This window comes from Physeter macrocephalus, chromosome 5, assembly GCF_002837175.3.
Source record: "Physeter macrocephalus isolate SW-GA chromosome 5, ASM283717v5, whole genome shotgun sequence".
In the NCBI taxonomy this organism is placed as follows: domain Eukaryota; kingdom Metazoa; phylum Chordata; class Mammalia; order Artiodactyla; family Physeteridae; genus Physeter; species Physeter macrocephalus.
In genome coordinates this window covers 32,765,516-32,787,012 of record NC_041218.1, presented here as the reverse complement: position 1 = coordinate 32,787,012, position 21,497 = coordinate 32,765,516, and the positions used below count along the sequence as shown (strand labels likewise).

Below are 21,497 nucleotides of genomic sequence, written 5' to 3'. Positions count from 1 at the left end.
TATTACTCAGCCATAAAAAGGAATGAAATTGAGTCATTTGTTGAGATGTGGATGGATCCAGAGACTGTCATACAGAGTGAAGTAAGTCAGAAAGAGAAAAACAAATATCGTATATTAACGCATGTATGTGGAACCTAGAAAAATGGTACAGATGAGCCGGTTTGCAGGGCCGAAGCTGAGACACAGATGTAGAGAACAAACGTATGGACAAGAAGCAGGGAAAGCGGCGGGGGGATGGGGGTGGTGGTGGGATGAATTGGGAGATTGGGATTGACATGTATACACTGATGTGTATAAAACTGATGACTAATAAGAACCTGCTGTATAAAAAACAAACAACAACAACAAAAAAAAAGAAGAGCAAATTTAGGATCCTACTTTGCATTTAAATCCTCAAATAAGTTTAGCTGAATTTATTTGCCAACGGATCTTAAGCACTAGTTTACACATTCAGCCAGAACTAAAATATGTGTGCAAATTATAAAGAGGCTCTTTTCATAGGGAAACAAAAAAGAATTAAGAGCATCACTTACTTGAAATGTCCCTGAGCAGCTGCAGCACACAAGGGTGTGAAGCCATTTTTATCAGCAGCATTGACTTGGGCTTCTGCATTCAACAGCAATCTCACACAGTCTATGGATTTTAATAGAAAGCCATTTTAATTCCCCACTTAGAGTCATGATGAACCAAATTCTATACGAGCTGTAGACAAACACTAACCCCAAGGGACCTCTCTCATGCACAGCTCATCTGACAATTTTTTCAGGGCCGCTGTGAGACTCCACAGACTATTATAAAGGGAAAGCAGCCCCTTTCCCCCAGGATTGTAATACCCCAGAGTCACCAACTAAGACATGCTTTCTTTCTTTTTTTTTGGCGGGGCGGGAGGAGAGGAGTTGCTGATGAGTGAAAGGACTGTCATATGTCAGAAAATGTTTTACCAGATTTTCCCATCAGCCAATCCCCAAAAATAATATTACTGGATGGAGAACAAAATCCATTCACCAAATTGATGTACCATTCTTTGTATTTAAATAGTTAAATTCTTACTTTATGATGTTTAATTTAATCTTTAAAATGCTTTCATGTTGTGGTCATCTTATACATAACTCCCTGAATGAAGATCAAGGAGAACCCAAAGTCATCAGACTCAGGCAAAAATATCACCTAGACCTCACATTCCACATGTTATTATACATTAGAGAAAATTCCCACAGTACTTTTGAAGAAGTACTCCAAAATACTTTTAAAATAATGAGCTATCATCTTGTAGTTCACTAGAATCTTGCATGTAGTCCACTCGAACACAGAGAAGCTCTGAAAACTTCCAAGGAAGCCACATTATGTGAATTATCCGAGGATCACATGGCTTACATATGCAATACTATTTGACGTTGCTTTTTTGCCATCGAATCATCTCTTTATCTGCACTATTTTATGTTTTAGTATATTTGACTATAAGATTTGCTTTTTAAGGAACAAGATTAATTCCCTGACTTCATCGATATGTCGTTTATAATTGTACAACCTCTCCATTCTCTTAAAAAATCCAAATAACTATGAATTGTTCCAACTACAGAACAATTTCAGACCCATGGCCTTTCCTAACTACTAAAACTTTCCCTCACTGCAGCATGTGCTAAAGCCCTAAGGCTCTGCTTTCACAGACACCAGCTATTTCTAACAGACAAATTAGAGCTATTTTGTCCTGGCCAAAGCGATAACAGATGGGGGGGGCTTTATTTGAAAATGTGCTTTACAGTTACTAGACCCCAAATTTCTACAAACCGAATACATTTCATTGTGCATAAACCGAGATAACTTTTTGCTAGCTGCAGTAAAAGTTCAGATTATTACGGAACTGTCCAATTTGGATTTTTGAAATGCTTATAAAATCTTTAAATCATGTAAAAAAGTTATTTATTCTACCTGAAAGAGAAAATTTGAAACCTAAATTCACCTTCTGCGCATAACAGTGGTTACAGGTGCTTTTGATTCTGCATCCTTTTGCAAGAGGGTGATACAGTGAGGTAAGATGGCACCATCTTACCTGTATGTCCATTCTTAGCAGCAGAATACAAGGCAGAATGGCCATCTTCACAGGAGTAATTTATGTCCAGTCCTTCTTCATTAAGCAGCATTGATAATAAAGTGACATTTCCCTGGGCAGCAGCTTGCTGAAGAAGGGTGGGCCTGCCAGCCAGGGGGGCAGGACCACCACTCATTAGCAAAGGGGTTAGGGAGGGTGACCAGCCTGTGGGTTAAAGTGACCCCAGTTAGAGAGTAGGAGGAAGGTCAAGAGACAGATATTACCCACTCCTTTATGAATTACACACACAGAGACACATGAACATGTACCCCTAGAGGATTATGTGGTTTCTAACATTATCAATCTGTTAATAGTTACTTTAGCATAAATCTGTACTGTTATTTCAATCTTATATCTGCTGCTAGTTAAATTAACATACATGGTGACAAATTATTTTTAGTCGTCAGTCTTGCACAGATAAGTGTTAAAGTGGTGATTGGTTTTAGGAAACTAAGAAGGCTGTCTCGATTTGAAAGTTCAAACTCCTCCTCAGGGTTTCAAAACAATTTGAATTTTAAAATTATGTACAGATTTCCTCAATTTTGGGTATCAACTGATAGATATCTTTAGGTATAAGATAGAGATAATTCTAAAAAATAGAAATTTTCCTTTTTCTACAATGTTTCCAAGGTACTCGATATAAATTTTACATAAACCACTGAGATGGACCAAATACTGTCAAGGAATCTATTTACATTCCTTGAATTACCTTATTTGGGAAGAAAGATAATGGGCAGCCAACTTCTATTCAGTGTCAAGAGCTAACAGAAGCACAACATATATAGACTATACCAGCACAAATATTCAATACACAATTTTGAAGACTATGTCATCTGGCCATCTTCACATTTTGTACCAAAAACTTTTAATCAGCCAACAAAACAGAACACTCTACCATATAGTTTTAACAAAAGTCATTAAGAGTTATCATAGAGATTTCTCATCAGTATTTAGCAGCTTTAGAAGAGAATCTGTTAAGTGTGTGAAGTCGGCTGCATATAGCATGGAAAATTTTCTGAATTCTTCCTTGATCAAAAGGCTGTAAAAACAGTAAAGTAAAAATGTTTATTTAACATGATATATAGGTATTTAGTGTATTTTAGGCTTAAATACAATTAACTTTCAAAATAAGTCATTTTTATTTCTTCCTTATGGAGCCCCCAAAACCTGAAAGTTGGTGTGTATATGGGGCATATGTGCACATATTCACTCCTGGGGTACACTTTCTACCTCTGTCTGGTAACATTCTCTGTAGTAAGATACAATAGTGGAGCTTTTATATTCCCTGCACCTTGGTAACAGGATAATATTCTAAGTACACGGGTGTTATATTAATATGTAATAAAGTCTTATAATTGAATCTTGAATTACTGGCCTTCAATTATTTCACTAAGTATTAAAAAAAAGTGCATATCAAAGTATTTCTCAGTATTTTAAAGATTCTTTGGGGAAAAAAAAAAACAAAGCAGTTTCTACAAATGAAACTGCTTATTAAAAACTGGATATTATACCTTCAGAATCAACTATTTGGGTCTCTGAGTAATTTATTGCTTTTACCCTATTAGACTGCAATAACATAAAATTCATTGCTCACAGAATTAAATATTTATCTAAACTTTACGATATTTTCCCATTGATATTCATTAGCTCTTCTTACAAAAGTAAGATTTTTTACTTCATACTTACAAGAAGGCTCCTCTCTGATACATTTTACCTTTTGTATTTTCTTAAAAACAAACAAAAAAACAAGCCCACAAAAATTAAATCAGTACTTACTAGAAATAGATGATAAACAGAGAAATTATAAACACCAAGGTATGAAACCTTGACTGCAAAGCAAACACAAAAGCAATTCGAACGCATTGGTACTGTGGTCCTCTGTGGAATAGGAGGCACTGTGGCTCATGTTCAGTCAGTCTGTCTATCTGTCTCTCTCCCTTTCCTCCCTCCCGACCTTGACCCCAGTCCCCTTTCTCGGTCTCTCCTTGTCTCTCTCAATCCCTCTACCTCACCCCAGGGGTCTCAGTTCTTGATACCCTTTTAAGAATATCAACTGGTATATATTAAATGGTTTCCTATTCTTTTGGGTTTTGTTTTCATTTTTCTTTTTTTAATACAATTCTGGGCTTTGGGGGACAATTAAAATGTAAATATATTTTAACTTTTTTAATGGAAATATTCCATTATGGAAATAATTTCCTGGGAAACTCCATTTCTAATGTTAAGCTATCTTAAGACAAAATATTTTATTCAAAAATTTTCTCAATCTCTAGACCACTCAAGAGTCTTACAGTTCTGTTACACAAAACTCCAGAAGAATATATATCAATTTTATTTTCTTATTTTAAACACACTTAATAATCGTTTAAAAGTGAAAAATGCTTTATAAATACCAAGTATTCTTAAAGTTTAACTACATTTTTTATCTCCACTATCATTTTCAATTTTCTCCAGCACAGGCAAGCTTAAGTTATTATAATAAATCCTGCTATAAAGATGGGAAAAATAAAACTTCACCATGAGACTTTACTGTTCATTTGAAATTCCCGACAATTATAAAAGTGATAATATTTAGTTGACTGGTTAAGTAATGGTTAAGTAATGATAGAACATACCTGCAGTCATACAGCTACTTTAATGATTTTAGAAAAAGGTCATTCAGCTTTGAAGTATCATGTGCAAACATTAGTAAAAGTGAGCACCTGGCAGAACGTGCAATGATGAAGGGAACAGACAGAACATGCAACGGCAGAGGAGTGGAGAACAGCTTCTGGCATCAGCTTCAGAGTGTGGAGAAGGTTAATCTCATTCATAGCTCAGATCAATCTCGTTTTCTGACTTAGCCTTTAAGCCAATTAAACATGGAGGATAATTTTTAAAATATGTTTACCTAAGGAAAAAAATCTGAACCAAATTAAATAAAATGTATCAAATAATAATTTTTTTAAAAAACAGAAAAAACATTTGCAAGGGTATGGAAACTCAGTTGCCTCTGGTTTAGGCTTCTGTTCACCTAACAATTAAAATGTGTTCATTTGACAAGGTCAGCAGCAGCAAGAAATTCTAATTTGTTTATAATTTTAAAGGTTATTTAAAAATTTAACATTTGGCTATAAAACTGCTAATCGAGTTAACAGTAATTTACAACACAATTCATTAAAGTGGTATCTTTTGTCACTGCAATTCTCCTCAGTGCTTTAATTTAATCATAATTGTTTATCATACATATAAGCTGACATCGAAACAGATTTTTAGAGTTTGAAAGATCATGGGATCTAGATTTCCAAAGAGGGAGAGGTAGTGAACTGCTATTTGAAAAATTCAACAGGCAAGTTTAATACATCTTTTTGGTTTTTGGAACTATTATTACTTTTTTGGTTCAGTGCTTTCATTTTTAGATGGAAAAACTAATAGCTCAGAGAGAATTTGCTCTTCAGGGTAATACATAGCAAGGAGCAGAAATGGACTGACGCTGCCTTTTTATACTCAGTCCAGTGCTCTTTTCATCACCGACATTGGAAAACACATCAACCAGGTATTTGATAGACATGCTCTGTCCCCATGTCCTGCTCTTACCAATCACAATGACATTAGTGGCTATTTACAAGATGAATACCCTTCACTGAGCCTATGCTTTGGCGAGGCACATGCTCACCCAGGCACAGGTAGGTTGAGAAGGAGGATGGAGGGTGCTTCCTAGTTGCAGCGGGCACAGCAGCAAAAATAGGGGCATCTAAATGGAAAACAGGTGAAATCCTATATCTCATTTGGAAAGTTTAGGTTGACGTACATCCACGGTTGAGTTATACACCCCAACTATGTAACTGCAATAACATTTCTATCCCCCCAATAGAATGGATGTTCAGTAAATTCTTGCTGATGACTAACAACTTCCACTGCCTCCATTTTCTCCTAATAAACTATATCTTATAATCAAATGACAAAGAAGCTTGTTACCGCACCAAATGCAATCCTGCAGTTCTAAGAATATTTTGGCCAAACTGCAAAATCAGACAACAGAAAATGAGGAACCAGTTTCACAGATCTTCAGTGACTGCTATTTCTTTGGTTCCACTATTTATCCTCTTTTGTTCTCTAGACACAAGCAAAGGCGTTTTTTCAGAGGAGTTATGGTTCCTTTATCCAAAATCCCACTGTATCCTAGGCAGGGCATTTTAGTGAATAAATAATGGACTAGGAATTCTCTGACTTTAAAGGCTAACTTAGAATCCTACTGTCGGGCTTCCCTGGTGGCGCAGTGGTTGCGCGTCCGCCTGCCGATGCGGGGGAATCGGGTTCGCGCCCCGGTCTGGGAGGATCCCACATGCCGCGGAGCGGCTGGGCCCGTGCTTCCCTGGTGGCACAGTGGTTGAGAGTCCGCCTGCCGATGCAGGGGACACGGGTTCTTGCCCTGGTCTGGGAAGATCCCACGTGCCGCGGAGCAGCTAGGCCCATGAGCCATGGCCACTGAGCCTGTGCGTCCAGAGCCTGTGCTCTGCAACAGGAGAGTCCACAGCAGTGAGAAGCCTGCGTACCGCCAAAAAAAAAAAAAAAAAAAAAAAAAGAAATCCTGCTGTCAAAAGTTCTTCAGTCACAGATCCTGATATTAAAGCTTTTCCACGGAAAACAAAGGGCATTTGGAGCTGAACCCTGGAGCACGTAATGACCAAGGCAACTACTGGCAAAGCACTGGGGTATAAAGCAAAGATGGCTTTGTATTTTTTTAAAAACTGGCAAAATTCATATATCCCAGGAAGTGTTTTCTGTTTTATAGTCTATGCATTTATGTCAACAGCACTGCCACGTCCCCAAACATTTTTGGAACTTGTGTTTTGCAACTACCTTAAGTCCTTACAGAACATTCTCTGATGCTCCTGAATGGTAGCAAAAATTCCTCCTATGAGGGTGGATTTAACTTGTGGGAAACAGCTAACATCATTTTAGGCCATGAGAAAGGCCATCCAGCTCAGTAATACCATTTTAGATTAAAAAAAAATATGGAATGCTCAATGCCTGGAAAGACATCCCAAAGCAATACCGGAGTCAATTCTAAAGCAAATTTTCAAAATGCTTTCAGCAACAGTAAATTGAAGCAGTAATATCACCTCTTTTTGTTCATCACTCATGCTGCTCTAAGCTCAATACCATGCTCTTTGTACGTTATGATATTAAATCCTCCTAATAGCCACCCTCCCCAATATGAGCAGCATAAGCTCCATGTTAAAGATGAGAAAAGTTGCTCAGTTCAAGAAAAATCCCCCAAAACACACAGCTGTAAATGGCAGAGCCTAGATTCCAAGGCAGATCTGACTGACATCAAAGTCCATCCTGTTTCCAATTCCCAATTTTGCCCTTTAAAATATGAATCTAGCCTCTTAAAGAGCTTAATTTCAAGGAGACAGCTTATAATTGGATAAGTCCCATTATACTGCTCTCATTACCTGATAATTAGCAAGTACAGTACTACCTGTTTTTCTTATTCCCATGCTTCTCGCTAAATTTTAAATATAACACAGCTCAAATCTTCCTTTAATTCTTAAAGTTCTCTCTCATTAGAACCAACAGTCTCTACTAAACACTAAGATCCTGGGGTAGAAGAGACCCTGCAAAGTTTCAACAGAACTATGACACCGTAACATTATTTTAGAGCCACATTTACTCAGTGAAAGATGAATGCCAATAAAAAGCAATGCTTCCTCTGGCACTATATAACGAAAGGGAAAAATCCAGTTCTTTATCGATTCTTTGTTCAAGAGTCCCAGATTCGGTGACTTCATAAACCACATCTGCAATGGAAACCTTCTCTAATATAGCCCACATGCTATGTTATCCATCTGTGCTCAAGTGTTAGAAGATGACAGCTCTAAATGACTTCTGAAATAAACTAAACTTAGAACAGAGATTTACAAATATACACACTAATTTTGAGGTTAAAAAAAGTAAACACCAAACTGATATTAAAACTTAGGATATACCAATTACAGAACACCTCTAATCAATTTGATAATCCAAGGTTGACTGTAGTGTTAATAACTACCTGAAAGCATTCTTTCAGATGTCATCTCAGAAGGGACAGAACTGAACGCATACTGTCTGGCAATGGCTCACTAATAGTGAAGTCTTCTGAGATAGATATTTAATAAGAAGGACGAGCCCTTCCTCCCATGGAAATGCTTCAGTCTCTCTAAATTAATGGTCTCCATGTGCTCCAAGCCACTACTTTCAGGTTATTTTTAAAAGACAACACTTAGCATAATAAAACCACAATTCATATAGCAAGATGAATCACCATACCCCGGAGCCTTTAGAGGAAAACACAAAAAAAGAGAGGAAAGAAATAGAAAAAAAAAAAAAAAAAAAGTATCAAATTAAAAAAAAAGTTTCAAGGCAATGTGAAGGAAACAAAGGCAAGTGAGAGGACAGGCCACATTCTTAAAGAAGGGTATAACATTCCAATCCCTTTACCTGATGCTGTTACCAGGAGGCTGTCTGAGGCACCTGCTCTACAGGATGAGGCACTAACAGGGTTTATGGAAGAGCGAAAGGCAATGGTGGTGGGAATGACAAGGGAACTTTCTGAACATGCAGGTTGGTTCAGTCCAGGGGTTTCAGCAGGCCAGGCACCCACCTGAGACGTGGCCAGGGCTGAAACGGCACAGCCTGCAGGTGCCACAGTTAAATCTATGGATGGTTTTGGTGGCAGCTGAGGGGAGGAAGACTTAAGGAGATTCTCCTCACTTATTACCCTGTTCCCTTGGGGCAAACTGGAAGGAGGCGAAGCCACAGTTTTGTTATCAACTTTGGCCCCTGCATTGGAGGCCCTGCTGCTATCCATGACAACCTTGAGCTGCGGGTGCGGTGGAGAAGGAGTGTGGGAGAGCCCTGGCTTTTTGGGAGGGATGGGAGGAGGGTTTCCTCTGTCAACTCGTGCGGCACCAGGAGTCTTTAAACTGGTCCGACCGACCGGGGGGTAGGTGCCAACGTCCCCCGTCGGGGGCACTCCAGGTCTCGGGGGCGCTCCCGCTGGAGGGCTCGTAAATCTTGATAGTGCTTGGGTCACAGTATTCCGAGCTAGCTGTTTGGCCACTAGGTTGTCACGACTGGTAGGAGATACATCTCTGGATGGAGGACTTTGGGTGGTGTTTCCGTTTTGGTCTGGGTCATTAGCATTGACCTGAAACCGAAACCGAGCTGCTTGGATTCGCGGGTTCAGGCCTGGATGCAGAGGCGCGTTGGCACACGGTGAATGTAAACTGTGAGGAGGTGGGGCAGGCGTGTGCCCAGCGGCCGGGGCGGCGGTGCTGGGAAGTGGGGATGCGCTACTGGTTAAATCTGGTGTTGAGCCGCCGCTCGGTCCATTCTCCTCGATTCTGTTTGCGCTTGGAGGTGGGGCAGTGGGCAGAGAGGAGCCAGTCAAGTCACCGTGGGAAGCCTGCCTGTCGATACCTGGCCTGACCAAGTCAGCACTGGCACACGCATTCCCCTTCGCATTGGTGGAAACTAGGGGGCTCCCCATGGCAGGCTTTACAGGCACGGTCAAAGGTGACTTCTTCACGGGGTCCGTGCTCTCTATCACTAGGTCTGTCTGGCATGCAACAGATCTTGTCATCGGTCCCTCTGTTCCCACAGATGTAGAAACCAAACGTCTATCTTTTGTCTTCCGGGGGAGAGAGAGGCTGGGTTTGCTGTCATTTCCCCTTTTCAGTTGCTCGATCATCTTCTTCATCTTGTCTATCTCCTCCTTGAGGTCAGTGGTGTGTGCTTCTTCTCGGTGCAGCTTGGCACGAAGCTGTTCCCGCTCTGTGTCAAACTCTGAGAGCTGTTTTTCCATCTGAGCTTCCATTTCTGCGCTTCTTCGTTTCTCAGTGGCGAGTTCCTCTTCTAACGCACTCGTCTTTTTCTTCTCCTCTTCCAGTTTGGCCATCACCTCTTCTAGCTTCTGGGCCTCCTCGAGGACTTTGCCTGAGAGCTGCTTGCACTCCCTGACCAGCATCAGGACCACGTGCTTGTTCTTGCCTCGCTCGTCCTCCAGGCGGGCAGCCAGCTTCCTGTGCTCTTGCTCCAGGGCTTGGAGCTGAAGCTTTTCCATCTCCAGCTGAAAGAAATGCACAGGACAGCCCTGATTAATAGGCAGAGGATTCTTTCAGCCAAAGAAGTGGAGAGATTTTTATTAATTTTGTAAAAATTACATGGTTTGGGTTAGAGTGCCACATTTCTGAAATGTGTTGTGAGATGACAGATAATATTTTAGAGACTCATTAAAATGAGAAAATAGATGTAAACGGTTTTACAAAAAACATCTAAATTACAGCAACAGAAAAAAAAATTTAATGTATTACAGTTAACTGTAGAAAAGGAGAACAGTTACCTGATGCTTCAAATCACAACACAGAGTTCAGCAAGGTCTGCTTTGTAAACACAGAACTCTGTTAGGGAACTGATTTTTTTTTTTTTAAGGTTTAATGCCTTAAAATTACTAATCTTTGAGGCACTGTATAATAAAAAGTGCTGAAAACAGAGGACTTCAGTTAATTTCTAAACTCCTATACTTGCTAATCATATTACTTAGTTTTCTGTAAACTTCTTTGAGCTTATGACGGGTTGCTGTAAAAATCATGTAAAATCATATATGAAAGTTCTTTGAACTAATACATAAGAAATATCTTATTAGAAATACAATCAGTATCAGTGAACCCCAAGTCGGACCTCATCTCCCTTCAATCCCACTTTGCCCACTTGGCTCCCATGACACTGGTCTCCCCGGAGTTTCTTGAACATCATCCTGCCTCATTGTCTCTGATCTTGCCGAGAAATTCCACCACAACCCATCACACAGGGCGCCTGCACTGAGGAGTCTGTGCACTGCACAAGGGTGACCGGCTGCAGGGATGAGAGGGACCGAAATCCAGCTCTGCCTTCTCACCACACATCTGCCCAGGCCTGGGGTTGTATCTGCCTGGAAAGAAGGGAGCATTTTCCTTTAGGAAAAGGCTCTGTCTGCTCACTGAGCCACAGGTCCCTAGGATTTAGGCTTTCCAAAGCAACATTTGCTTAACTGATCAACATAGAGAAGAAGCTTCTAAAAACTTTTAAACCTCCAGGTGGGGTTTTCTAATATGCGCAAAAACACCCAACGGCACGAAAGCCTGGCTCTTTTACTTCCTTCAGGACTCTGCTCAACTGTCACCTTCACAGCGAGGCTGCCCTCACCATCCTGTGGAAGACAACAGTCCTTCCCACCCCTGTACTTATCACTCTTTGGTTAGCACCTGCCTACCTCGACTAGAACAGGACTCCACGAGGGCAGGGACTGTGTCTTCTTTGCTGCTGTGTCCCCAAGACCTAGAACAGTCTCTGGCACACAGTGGTGCTTAATAAATTATTGACTGAATGAATGAAATTAACACAGTTCACAAAGACATCAAACTTCCAAAGGCTGATGGACTTTTGGGATACAAAGGCCTTACAGATGCACTATTCCAACATGTTCACCCAGGTTTCTCACTTCTCTCCAGGAAACATCTGCCATGAGGTGCTTGTGAGGGATACATCCCAAGCTGGGCTGTAGTAGTCAGGCCGGTCCACATGCCTTACCTTCTCAACTAGAGAAACTTTCCCTTGGTGGTCCATAAAGGGCCTTACAGTTTAAGGTTAAAGTATATCTACCTGATTAAAGACATGGAAAGGACTCCCCCAACCCCCAGATGTTAAACACAAATATACTCTCAAAAGAGACAGGAATTATTCAAGCCAGTTCCAAGTCATCAGTAATAGAGGAAGGAGATGCTCACATGATCCATCAATTGAGAATGTGCTCCTGTTCCTCACCATGAAATCCATTACCCCATTCCCCTCAGTCATGCACGAGACCAAAAGCAGAGAACGGCTCACTGCCCAACGAGCAGTCAGAGGTATTATTCATTTACTTTGGGATTCTTCCTGCTTTCAGGAAGTCGCCGAATAGCAATGCAATGGGTCCTATAAAGAGGTGATCAGGAATACAGGTAATTCCCCAAGAATAATTAGAGACAACTATCCATACACATACACTCTATTCTACTATATGAAATTTGGGGGTGACTTCATAAGTAGATTACGTAAGATTTGGGAAACAATAGTGCTGTCCTATACTAGACGTATATGTATATTTTATTCATCTGGGTGCCTCACAGAAAATTGGACTTATTAATAGCTAAAGCACTTTTAACTCTTCTAAATGCATCAAGCAATAGGTTGCTATGGAAGGCATACAGAAAATGAGAGCTATAAAGAAAATATTAAATATGTTTTGTATTACCCCCTCCCCTTCCAAATTCTTATAGCAACATAGGAAAAAGCATATATCAGGTCAATTTTCAGCTTATTTTTAAAATATGATTTTCCTAATTTATCTCTGAAGGTGGGAAAAAAAGTTTTCTTGTAGAATTTAAGGGCTACCTGCACTTTATAAAACAACTAACTAGAGGCCAAGTTGGAGATTTCCCTGATGCCATCCAGTTATTCTGTGTCAGGATCCCGGCACTCATTCAGGTCTCCAACTGTCTCAAGTTTTTCCCACCACATCACACATGCTGCCCATGGTATTTCTATACTATGGGTCATCACACTTTATTTTTGAAATAACTTCCATCTTACATTTTAGAATCAAATTAAAGACTTCCAACAGGAGATCAACACAACTAATCTCATATATTTATACAGAAAACTATACTTCTATAAAAGCACCCATAATTCTTCTGCATCTTTGTCCTTACATCACTCGTGCCTTATAAATCCTATCTCGGAGGAACATGAGTCTTTTTAATCTCACTACAGATAGCAAAGCACAGAGGAAACCACATAACTGATGCACCTACAACACATGGTTCCAAACTCAATTGAGCTCTGAGCCCCAATCATCAATCACTCTACCTAACTCTGTTTAGCCTCCTCTACCATTTATTACGTCAGGGAATATTTAAACCTCTGCTACTCTCCTCAATACTTCACCCAATGACAACTTAAGAGACTCTCAGTCTACCCTAATAGACTCTTTTATCAAGAAAATTCAGACTAACTCACTCCCTCTACATCCTGTCTCGTCCCTTAAGCATTTTTATAGCCACTCCAATCCATACGTCCTTCCCTTCACTCTAAGGGAGAGAGGTTTCCATCTGCTGAAGGTCAGACTTTCTTCAACAATTAACTTCATTACTTCCTGTCACCTCTGACTTGCTCCATCAGTGATCACACTGGTCTTTATAAATATTAAACGTCTTCCTCTTTATCAGCTCCTTCCAATCAGTATATAAACATATTCCCATACTTAAAAAATAATTTTTATATTAAAAAAAATTCCTTGACTATTCTGGGCCCAGAGACAAAGTTCTTGTTCTTGAAAGAGTAAGAACTATAGTACTAAGTTCTTATCCCAACTTCTTGGCTGTGTCACCTTGCTAAGTTTTCCCTCTAAAGATCAGTTCTGTTTGGTTCTCTTATCTGCACAACAGAGCAATGACAGTCATTACATTGTAGGATTAAATGACGCAAACACATGTAAAGTACCATTGTGCCTGGCACTAAAAAAGGTTAAGTTTTCATTTCATAACATAATAACTATTTGTGCTATTTAAAAATGTCAGTTTTACACAGCGTTTTCCTCTGAAAACACATTTACAGGCAAACAAAGATCTAGAGAGTTGACCATATTAAACATACACATGATGTTTTTATAAGTTTGATAGCAATTATAATATAACAATACAAAGTACATCAGAGAAAGTTCCACTACCGGTAATGGTGAAACAACTTTTATTAGACTATCTTCTCCTGCAGATAATAATGATAAACATTTGAAAACATATTAAGAAAATAACTATTTGAAGGCTCTGGAGAGCAATAAAAGTGATAAAAATAGGAGAGGAGTACACCTTCCCATTAGGAAGAAGTCAACAGCACTGGATGAGATTTCCCCTTGTATAGCTTTTCAAGTGAGGGCTATTCCCTGTGCTGACAGCTCTGGCAGCAGAAGCTCAAGCACGAAGCACCCCTTACACTGGCTTGAGGAGCCAGAGGATGAAACTGGAGCCACTGCAACTAACCTCACCAGCATCACTGGTTAACTCTTGAATTATACATTCGCAGGAGAGATTCCATACTGAATGACAGAGATGGCTCCTGGATGGAGAACTGAGCAATTACTTCAGCTATTGCCAACTGCAAAAAGCCAGAGTTCAGAGTATGAATCTAACCAGGTTAACTACTTACTAGAAATACACTCTTCAGAAGATAACAGAATCCACAGTCTCTGTACCACATCATCCATAATGTCTAGTATGCAATAAAAAATTACTGGGCATGCAAAAAACTTATTTTAGGTGATCCATTGTCAAGAGAAATGTACTCAAACAGAAACTGATCTTAAGATGATCTATACTGGAATTTGCAAACAAGACTCTTAAAGCAGCCATTTTCTAAGAAAATATAGTTGCAGTGACTGAACAGGATAGGAGTCTTAGCATAGAAATGCAAACTAGAAACAAGTGGAAAGTCTAGAACTGAAAAGCATAATATCTAAATTGAAAAGAAAAAGTTGAGTGAATGAGCTTAATAGAATATTTGAGAGAGGAAAACTTAAAAAAGAAAAGAAAAAAGAATGAATTTGAAAATAGAGCAAAAGAAAGTATCCAATTTGAGGAACACAGAAAAGAAGGACTGAAAAAGTGAAGAGCACTTCAGTGACCTGTAGGACAACATAAAGTGGTCTAAATTCCACATAACTGGATTTCCAAAGGGTGAAGAAAGAGAGAATGGGGAAGAAAAATATATTAAAAGAAAAAAATGGCCCCCAAATTCACAAATTTGGTAGAAAACAAACTTACATATCCACGAAGCTCAGAAATCCCAAAACAGGATAAATATAAAGAAAACCATACCTAGGCACATCATAGTAAACCTGATGAAAACAAAGATAAGAAATGATATTGAAAGCAGCCAGAGAAAAAGACACATTACATACAGAGAAACTGCAATATAAATGATGGCTGATTTATTATCTCCAAAATACATGAAGCAAGAACTGACAGAAGGGAGAAACACAAATCTATAACAATTTTCTCTCATCTAGATTAAAAAATCAGCAATACAGTAGCTCCGAATAACACTATGAAGATCACCTGTGCTAAATGACACTATGGAATAGAATACCCGAGGTCTACAGATGATGCAGTCTTTCCCGATGCCCTTGCTGAGCTATTAAAAACCACCAAAAAATTACAAAAGACCAAAATGTTACAGAATATGTTCTCTGACCACAGCAGAATTAAATTGTAAATAAATCACAATAAGATATTAATAATACCCCAAAATTCAAAAATAAAACATAGTTCTAAATAGTACAAAAGTTTAAGAAGAAATCACACAGGAAGTTAGAATATATTTGGGGCTGATTGAAAATAAAAAATATCAAAATTTGTGGGATGCAGTGCAAGAGGAGTATTTAAAGGCAGATAAAGCAGAGGATACAGACAAACTTATACCTTTAATTGCTTACATTAGAAGAGTTTTCTCCCAAAGAAGACATACAGATGGCCAACAGGCACATGAAAAGGCGCTCATCACCACCAATTAGAGAAATGCAAATCAAAACAACAATGAGGTACCATCTCACACCAGTCAGAAAGGATATCATTAAAAAGTCTACAGGGCTTCCCTGGTGGTGCAGTGGTTAAGAATCCGCCTGCCAATGCAGGGGACATGGGTTCGTGCCCCAGTCCGGGAAGATCCCACATGCCGCGAAGCGGCTAGGCCCGTGCGCCACAACTACTGAGCCTGCGCTCTAGAGCCCGCGAGCCACAGCTACTGAAGCCTGCGCACCTAGAGCCCATGCTCCGCGACAAGAGAAGCCACCACAATGAGAAGCCCGCGCACCGCAACGAAGAGTAGCCCCTGCTCGCTGCAACTAGAGAAAGCCCGCGCGCAGCAACGAAGACCCAACACAGCTAAAAAAGTAAAAATAAATAAAATAAATAAATTTTTAAAAAGAAATAAATAAATAAAAAGTCTACAAATAATAAATGCTGAAGAGCGTGTGGAAAAAAGGGAACCCTCTTACACTGTTGGTGGGAATGTAAATTGGTGCAGCCACTATGGAGAACAGTATGGAGGTTCCTCAAAAAACTAAAAAGAGACTTGCCATAGGACCCAGCAATCCCACTCCTGGGCATATATCCAGACAAAACTACATTTTGAAAAGATACATGCACCCCTATGTTCACAGCAGCACTATTTACAATAACCAAGACAAGGAAGCAACCTAAATGTCCATCAACAGATGAACAGATAAAGAAGATCCATCGACAGATGAATAGATAAAGAAGATATAGTGTGTGTGTGTATATATATATATACACACACACATACATACACAAAATGGAATATTACTCAGCGGTTAAAAAGAATGAAATAATGCTACTTGCAACAACATGGATGGACATAGAGATTATCATACTAAGTGAAGTAAGTCAGAAAGAGAAAGATAAATACCATATGATATCACTTATATGTGCAATCTAAAATACGACACAAATGAACTCGTCTACAAAACAAAAACAGACTCACAGATATAGAAAACAGATTTGTGTTTGCTGGGGGTGGGGAAGCAGGTGGGGATGGAGGACTGGAGTTTGGAATTAGCAGATGCAAACTGTTATATACAGAATGGATAAACAACAAGGTCCTACTGTATATCACAGGGAACTATATTCAATATTCTGTGATAAACCATAATGGAAAAGAATATATAAATGTGTAACGGAGTCACTTTGCTGTACAGAAGAAATTAAACACAACATTGTAAATCAACTACAATTAAATAAAATTTTTTAAAAAACAAGAGTTGTCTCAAATCAGTCATCTAAGTGTTACCTTAAGAAGCGAGGAAAAGTTAGGTGAATGAAAGACAAAGTAAAAGGAAAGAAATAAAGGTTAAAAATCAATGAAATACAAGAGACAAATGATAGAGAAATTAACAAGGCCAAAAGTTGTTTTTCAAATAAAATATCATTAATATTGTTAAACATTTAAAGAACAGATTAAGAAATATAGAAAAACACAAATTACAAATAAAAGGAATAAAAGATGGGCTACCACTACGGAATGAATATTAAAAGGATAACAATGAAAACCTTGTGCCAATAAATTCAACAAATCAAATTCTTCTGAAACATACAACTTTCAGAATTGACATAAAATGGAATAAAAGATTGAAATAGCTTTATATCTTTATGAGAAACTGAATTCACAAATAAAAATTTTCCCCTAAAGAAAACCTCTAACTCATATGGATTTACTAGTGACTTCTACCAAACATTAAAGAAAGCCAAACTTAAACATGCCATTTCAGAAAATAAAGAAGGAAATGCTTCCATTTTCCTTTATGAATCCAGGATTACTTTCATATCAAAACCAGTCAAGTATTATTTTAAAATTTACAGAAAAATTATCACTCATGAACACACACACAAAACTCCTTAGCAAAATATAGGCAAACTGAATCCAGCAATATTTAAAAAGAGTAATAAAAGGTGACCCACTGAAGTTCACCTCAGGAATCCAAGTTGGTTTAAAATTTGAAAATCAATTAGTGTGATTCATCACATTAAACGAATAAAGAGCAAAACCATGACCACAGCAACAGATGAAGATAAACCATTTTGCAAAATTCAAAACTCAATCATGATAAAAAAACCACTCAACAAAGAATAGAATGAAACCTTAATGAGATAAAGGGCATCTATAACAAAGTACAGCTAACATCATACTTAATCATGAAACAGACTGTTTTCTCCCTAAGTAAAGGAAAAGCCTCTGAAGTCTGCTCTCACTATTTCTGTTCAACGTTGTATTGGAGGTTCTAGTCAGCGCAATGATGGGGAAAAAAAGGAAAAGAGGAAGGCAGGCAATTTGGAAAGGAAAAAGTAAAATGGGTTCTGTTCATAGGTAACATGCTTCTTTACCTACAAAATCATATAAAATATACAAAACAACTGTTAAAACTGATAAGCAAGATTAGCAAGATCACAGGATACAATGTCAACATACAAAAAATCAATTGACTACCTGTATACTAGAAACCAATGTTTGGCAAAAACTTGTGTTTATAATAGCATCAAATATTTAGAAATAAACCCAACAAAAGACATTTAAGACTACTAAACTAAAAACAGTAAAACACTGCTAAAAGAAACCATGAAGACCTGAAAAAAATGAAGAAAAATACTATAATCATGGATTGGAAGACTCAATTTTGTTAAAGATGTCAATTTTCAACATATTAAAGGATCAATGGAACTTCAATCCCTGAAAACTTTCAGAGAAACCAGCAAACTGATTTTAAATTTTTATGGAAATGCAAACGACCTAGAACAGCCAAAACAACTTTTATAAAGAATAACAAAGTTGAAAGACTTGTGGTTTGTACATTTAAGGCTTATTATTTAACTACAGTCATCATTTACCTGAAGTTGTAGTATAGAGGTAAGACTAATCCATGATGAGAAAATCAGAAGAGTGTTCAGTGGCTGCCTGAAGTGGGGGAGGGATTTATGGAGAAGACACTCCAGGAAACTCTCTATGGTAAAGGAAACATTTTCTATCTTGTAAGGGGTATAGCTTACACAAGTATATGCATTTTTTAAACATCAATTTGTGTGCTTAAGATGTAAATTTCACTTTAATGTAAATATCTCTTTAAAAGCTACAAACAATAGTGAATTCCAGGTTTGCATGTTTGCTTTTTATAGTGCTATGGATTAACAATTCTGAAACTACTCTCTGTGTGTTCTAGGCTGGAGTACATGAGTAATATATTGAAGTATAATGGGTTCCAGCTTTCTCACTGTTGGAGAAGTTAGTTTTAAATAGAGAAAGGACAAGAATGTACCCCCTATGGTTTTGGATTAGAATCTGAGGTGTCAATATAAGTATGAACTCATGGTTTCATACAGACAGAACTATAGATAAATAAAATATAGATTTGTATGTATATAAAATATATGTATAAATATGATAATTATACATAATTTCCTAGCTTTAGTTTCATTTCTAGACACCATTTTCTATTAAAAAGGAATGGAAGTAACAGCTTCTGGGAGTAAGAGCTAATTGCAGGGGTTGGGAAAAGAAAAGTGTACGATGAGCCTGCAAGAAAAAAAAATACCTTGCTGTAAGAAAATAAGGAAGTGCTCAAAGGATGATGGGAATATATCAAAAGGAATACCTGAAAGGGCTCTCACTGGCCAAATCTGGGACAATTTTGAGCAGTGATCCAAGGACTGTGGACCTGATGGGTAGGGGTAGGAACAGACACCCCCAACTAAACTGCACACTGCGGAGATTATAAAGGAACCACAGCCTCTTGTGTATAGACTACTGAGTTCCAGCTCACTCTGTTCTACTATTGCCCAATTTATATCTACTCACAACCACTTCCAAGTAATGGCTGAAGGGGAATTTTGCATGGAGCAGTATTACCAAAGCCGTTTGCAAAAAGCAGCGGATTATGTGGAAGAGCTTAGAAGAACTAACACAACTTCACTGGTAGTGAGGAAGTGGGTGGTTGCTCCAAGAATAGCACCCAGACTGGGAGCTCTGAATGAAGGAAGCACCAAACAACTGTTTTTCCAGAATGAATGGAAAAGCTCTGTAGGTGGAGCAGAGCATCAATGTAAAGGCGATCAGTTCTAAATCAAAGTGTAAAAGAGAGAGGCAAGCAATTACGGTCATTTGTAAAATGAGAAAGCAGGCATGTCTGTCACAACCACAAAATATTCTTATGACGTTTTATTATATTTTTTATTACTCCCTCATGTCTTTTAACACTCACTGCACCCTTGTCCTCTTTTCCACACGGTCACCCTCACCGGCACCTGCCCAATCCTGGTAAACAAATACATAATGATGAGATATATTGAGATTTTCTTCTTTATAGGGGCTGGAGCTACCAGTCAGCAGTTGGGCTCTGTAGTTCTCATCTGCCCCTTCCTCTTTTTTTTTTTTTAACATCTTTATTGGATATAATTGCTTTACAATAGTGTGTTAGTTTCTGCTGTATAACAAAGTGAGTCAGCTATACGTATACATATATCCCCATATCCCCTCCCTCTTGCGTCTCCCTCCCACCTTCCCTAACCCACCCCTCTAAAAAAATGGTTCTCATGAACCTAGGGGCAGGACAAGAATAAAGATGCAGACATAGAGAATGGACTTGATGACATGGGGAGGGGAAAGGGTAAGCTGGGACGAAATGCCCCTTCCTCTTGATCTAGTTTCAAAAGAGAGAAGGGAAGACATGGATGAGGCAAGTTGTTCTCTCCTCTAAATCCCTGCTCAGAGCTGCAGACCTCAGTCTCCAGCTCCCCTTAATGCTCACTCTGCAGTGCTCCTGGGGAGCCCAAATGCATCTTGAAATGTAATGAGTTATACAAAAAAGACTCAGGAAGGAGCTAAAAACAATCATTCATGTACAAAGCGTCCTAAACATTCTTCCTAAAAATGTTATTTTAGCTGCTTCTCTACCATATTATCCTTGAACGAAAATCATGAAAACAATTTAAAATTAAATTATATTTGTATGTTATAACCATTATATAACGAAGTAGAAAACAGTGAATACAAACGGCAAAACAAATTACAATTATTTATAGTGGGAAGAAAAAGGCATATGAAATAAACAAAACACATACTTTGATTGCTCTTTTCTCGTGCATTTGTCATTTCTTTGGTTGTCTAGCACCTGAAAATCCTTCCTATGTCAGGAGAATTCTCCACCTCTGGTTCTCTCCTATAGTAGTTAAATATGGCCCATAGTTGCTTTCCCAGTCTTGTAGCTAAGGAGAGGGCATGGGGCCTAAGGTTGGCCAATCAAATGCACCTGCTCTTAGGCTTCAACTAGGAAATGAGTAATGCAAAGAAGCAGGGCCAGGGGAGGCACCACTCAAGACCCAGAGCAGTGATGGCAGTGGTGCTGTCTGGGGTCAACAAGCTCCAGTATCTAGCCCTCAGCGGAAGGATGAGCCACGGCAGAAAAGATCTACTAGTTCTCCCAGCCATGCTCTACCATGCTGTAAGCGAACAAATAAATGCTGTTTCTGCTTACCTCAAGAATACTGGATTCACTTGCTCGCAACTACAAATTCTGCCTGACGCAGCTACCAGCATGCAACCGACCACATCATACTGAGCGGCCGCCTAGAAGGAGCTCTGTCTAATACACAGAACTACATTTAGTTTTTCCTCTGGTGAAAACAACTGTCCCCTTCTGAGTTTCCTAGTTGTTATTTTGGCTTTTTTTTTTTTTTTTGCGCAGTACGCGGGCCTCTCACTGTTGTGGCCTCTCCCGTTGCGGAACACAGGCTCCGGATGCGCAGGC

General features: G+C 38.8%; 1 protein-coding gene across 3 annotated transcripts in view; it reads right to left on the bottom strand.

Annotated features, from left to right (window-relative positions):
• Positions 1-21,497, bottom strand: part of CTTNBP2 (cortactin binding protein 2) — a 171,805-nt gene that overhangs the window by 85,363 nt on the left and 64,945 nt on the right. The window contains exons 4-6 of one of the 3 annotated variants that reach the window (XM_024128757.1): positions 8,555-10,184; positions 2,051-2,254; positions 534-633 (exon numbers count right to left, since the gene is read on the bottom strand). In XM_024128757.1, coding sequence (XP_023984525.1) covers positions 534-633; positions 2,051-2,254; positions 8,555-10,184 — 1,934 coding nt within the window. Of the gene's footprint in view, positions 1-533; positions 634-2,050; positions 2,255-8,554; positions 10,185-21,497 lie in introns of those variants that run through there. The other 2 variants (XM_028489835.2, XM_024128762.3) reach the window with 2 other exon arrangements.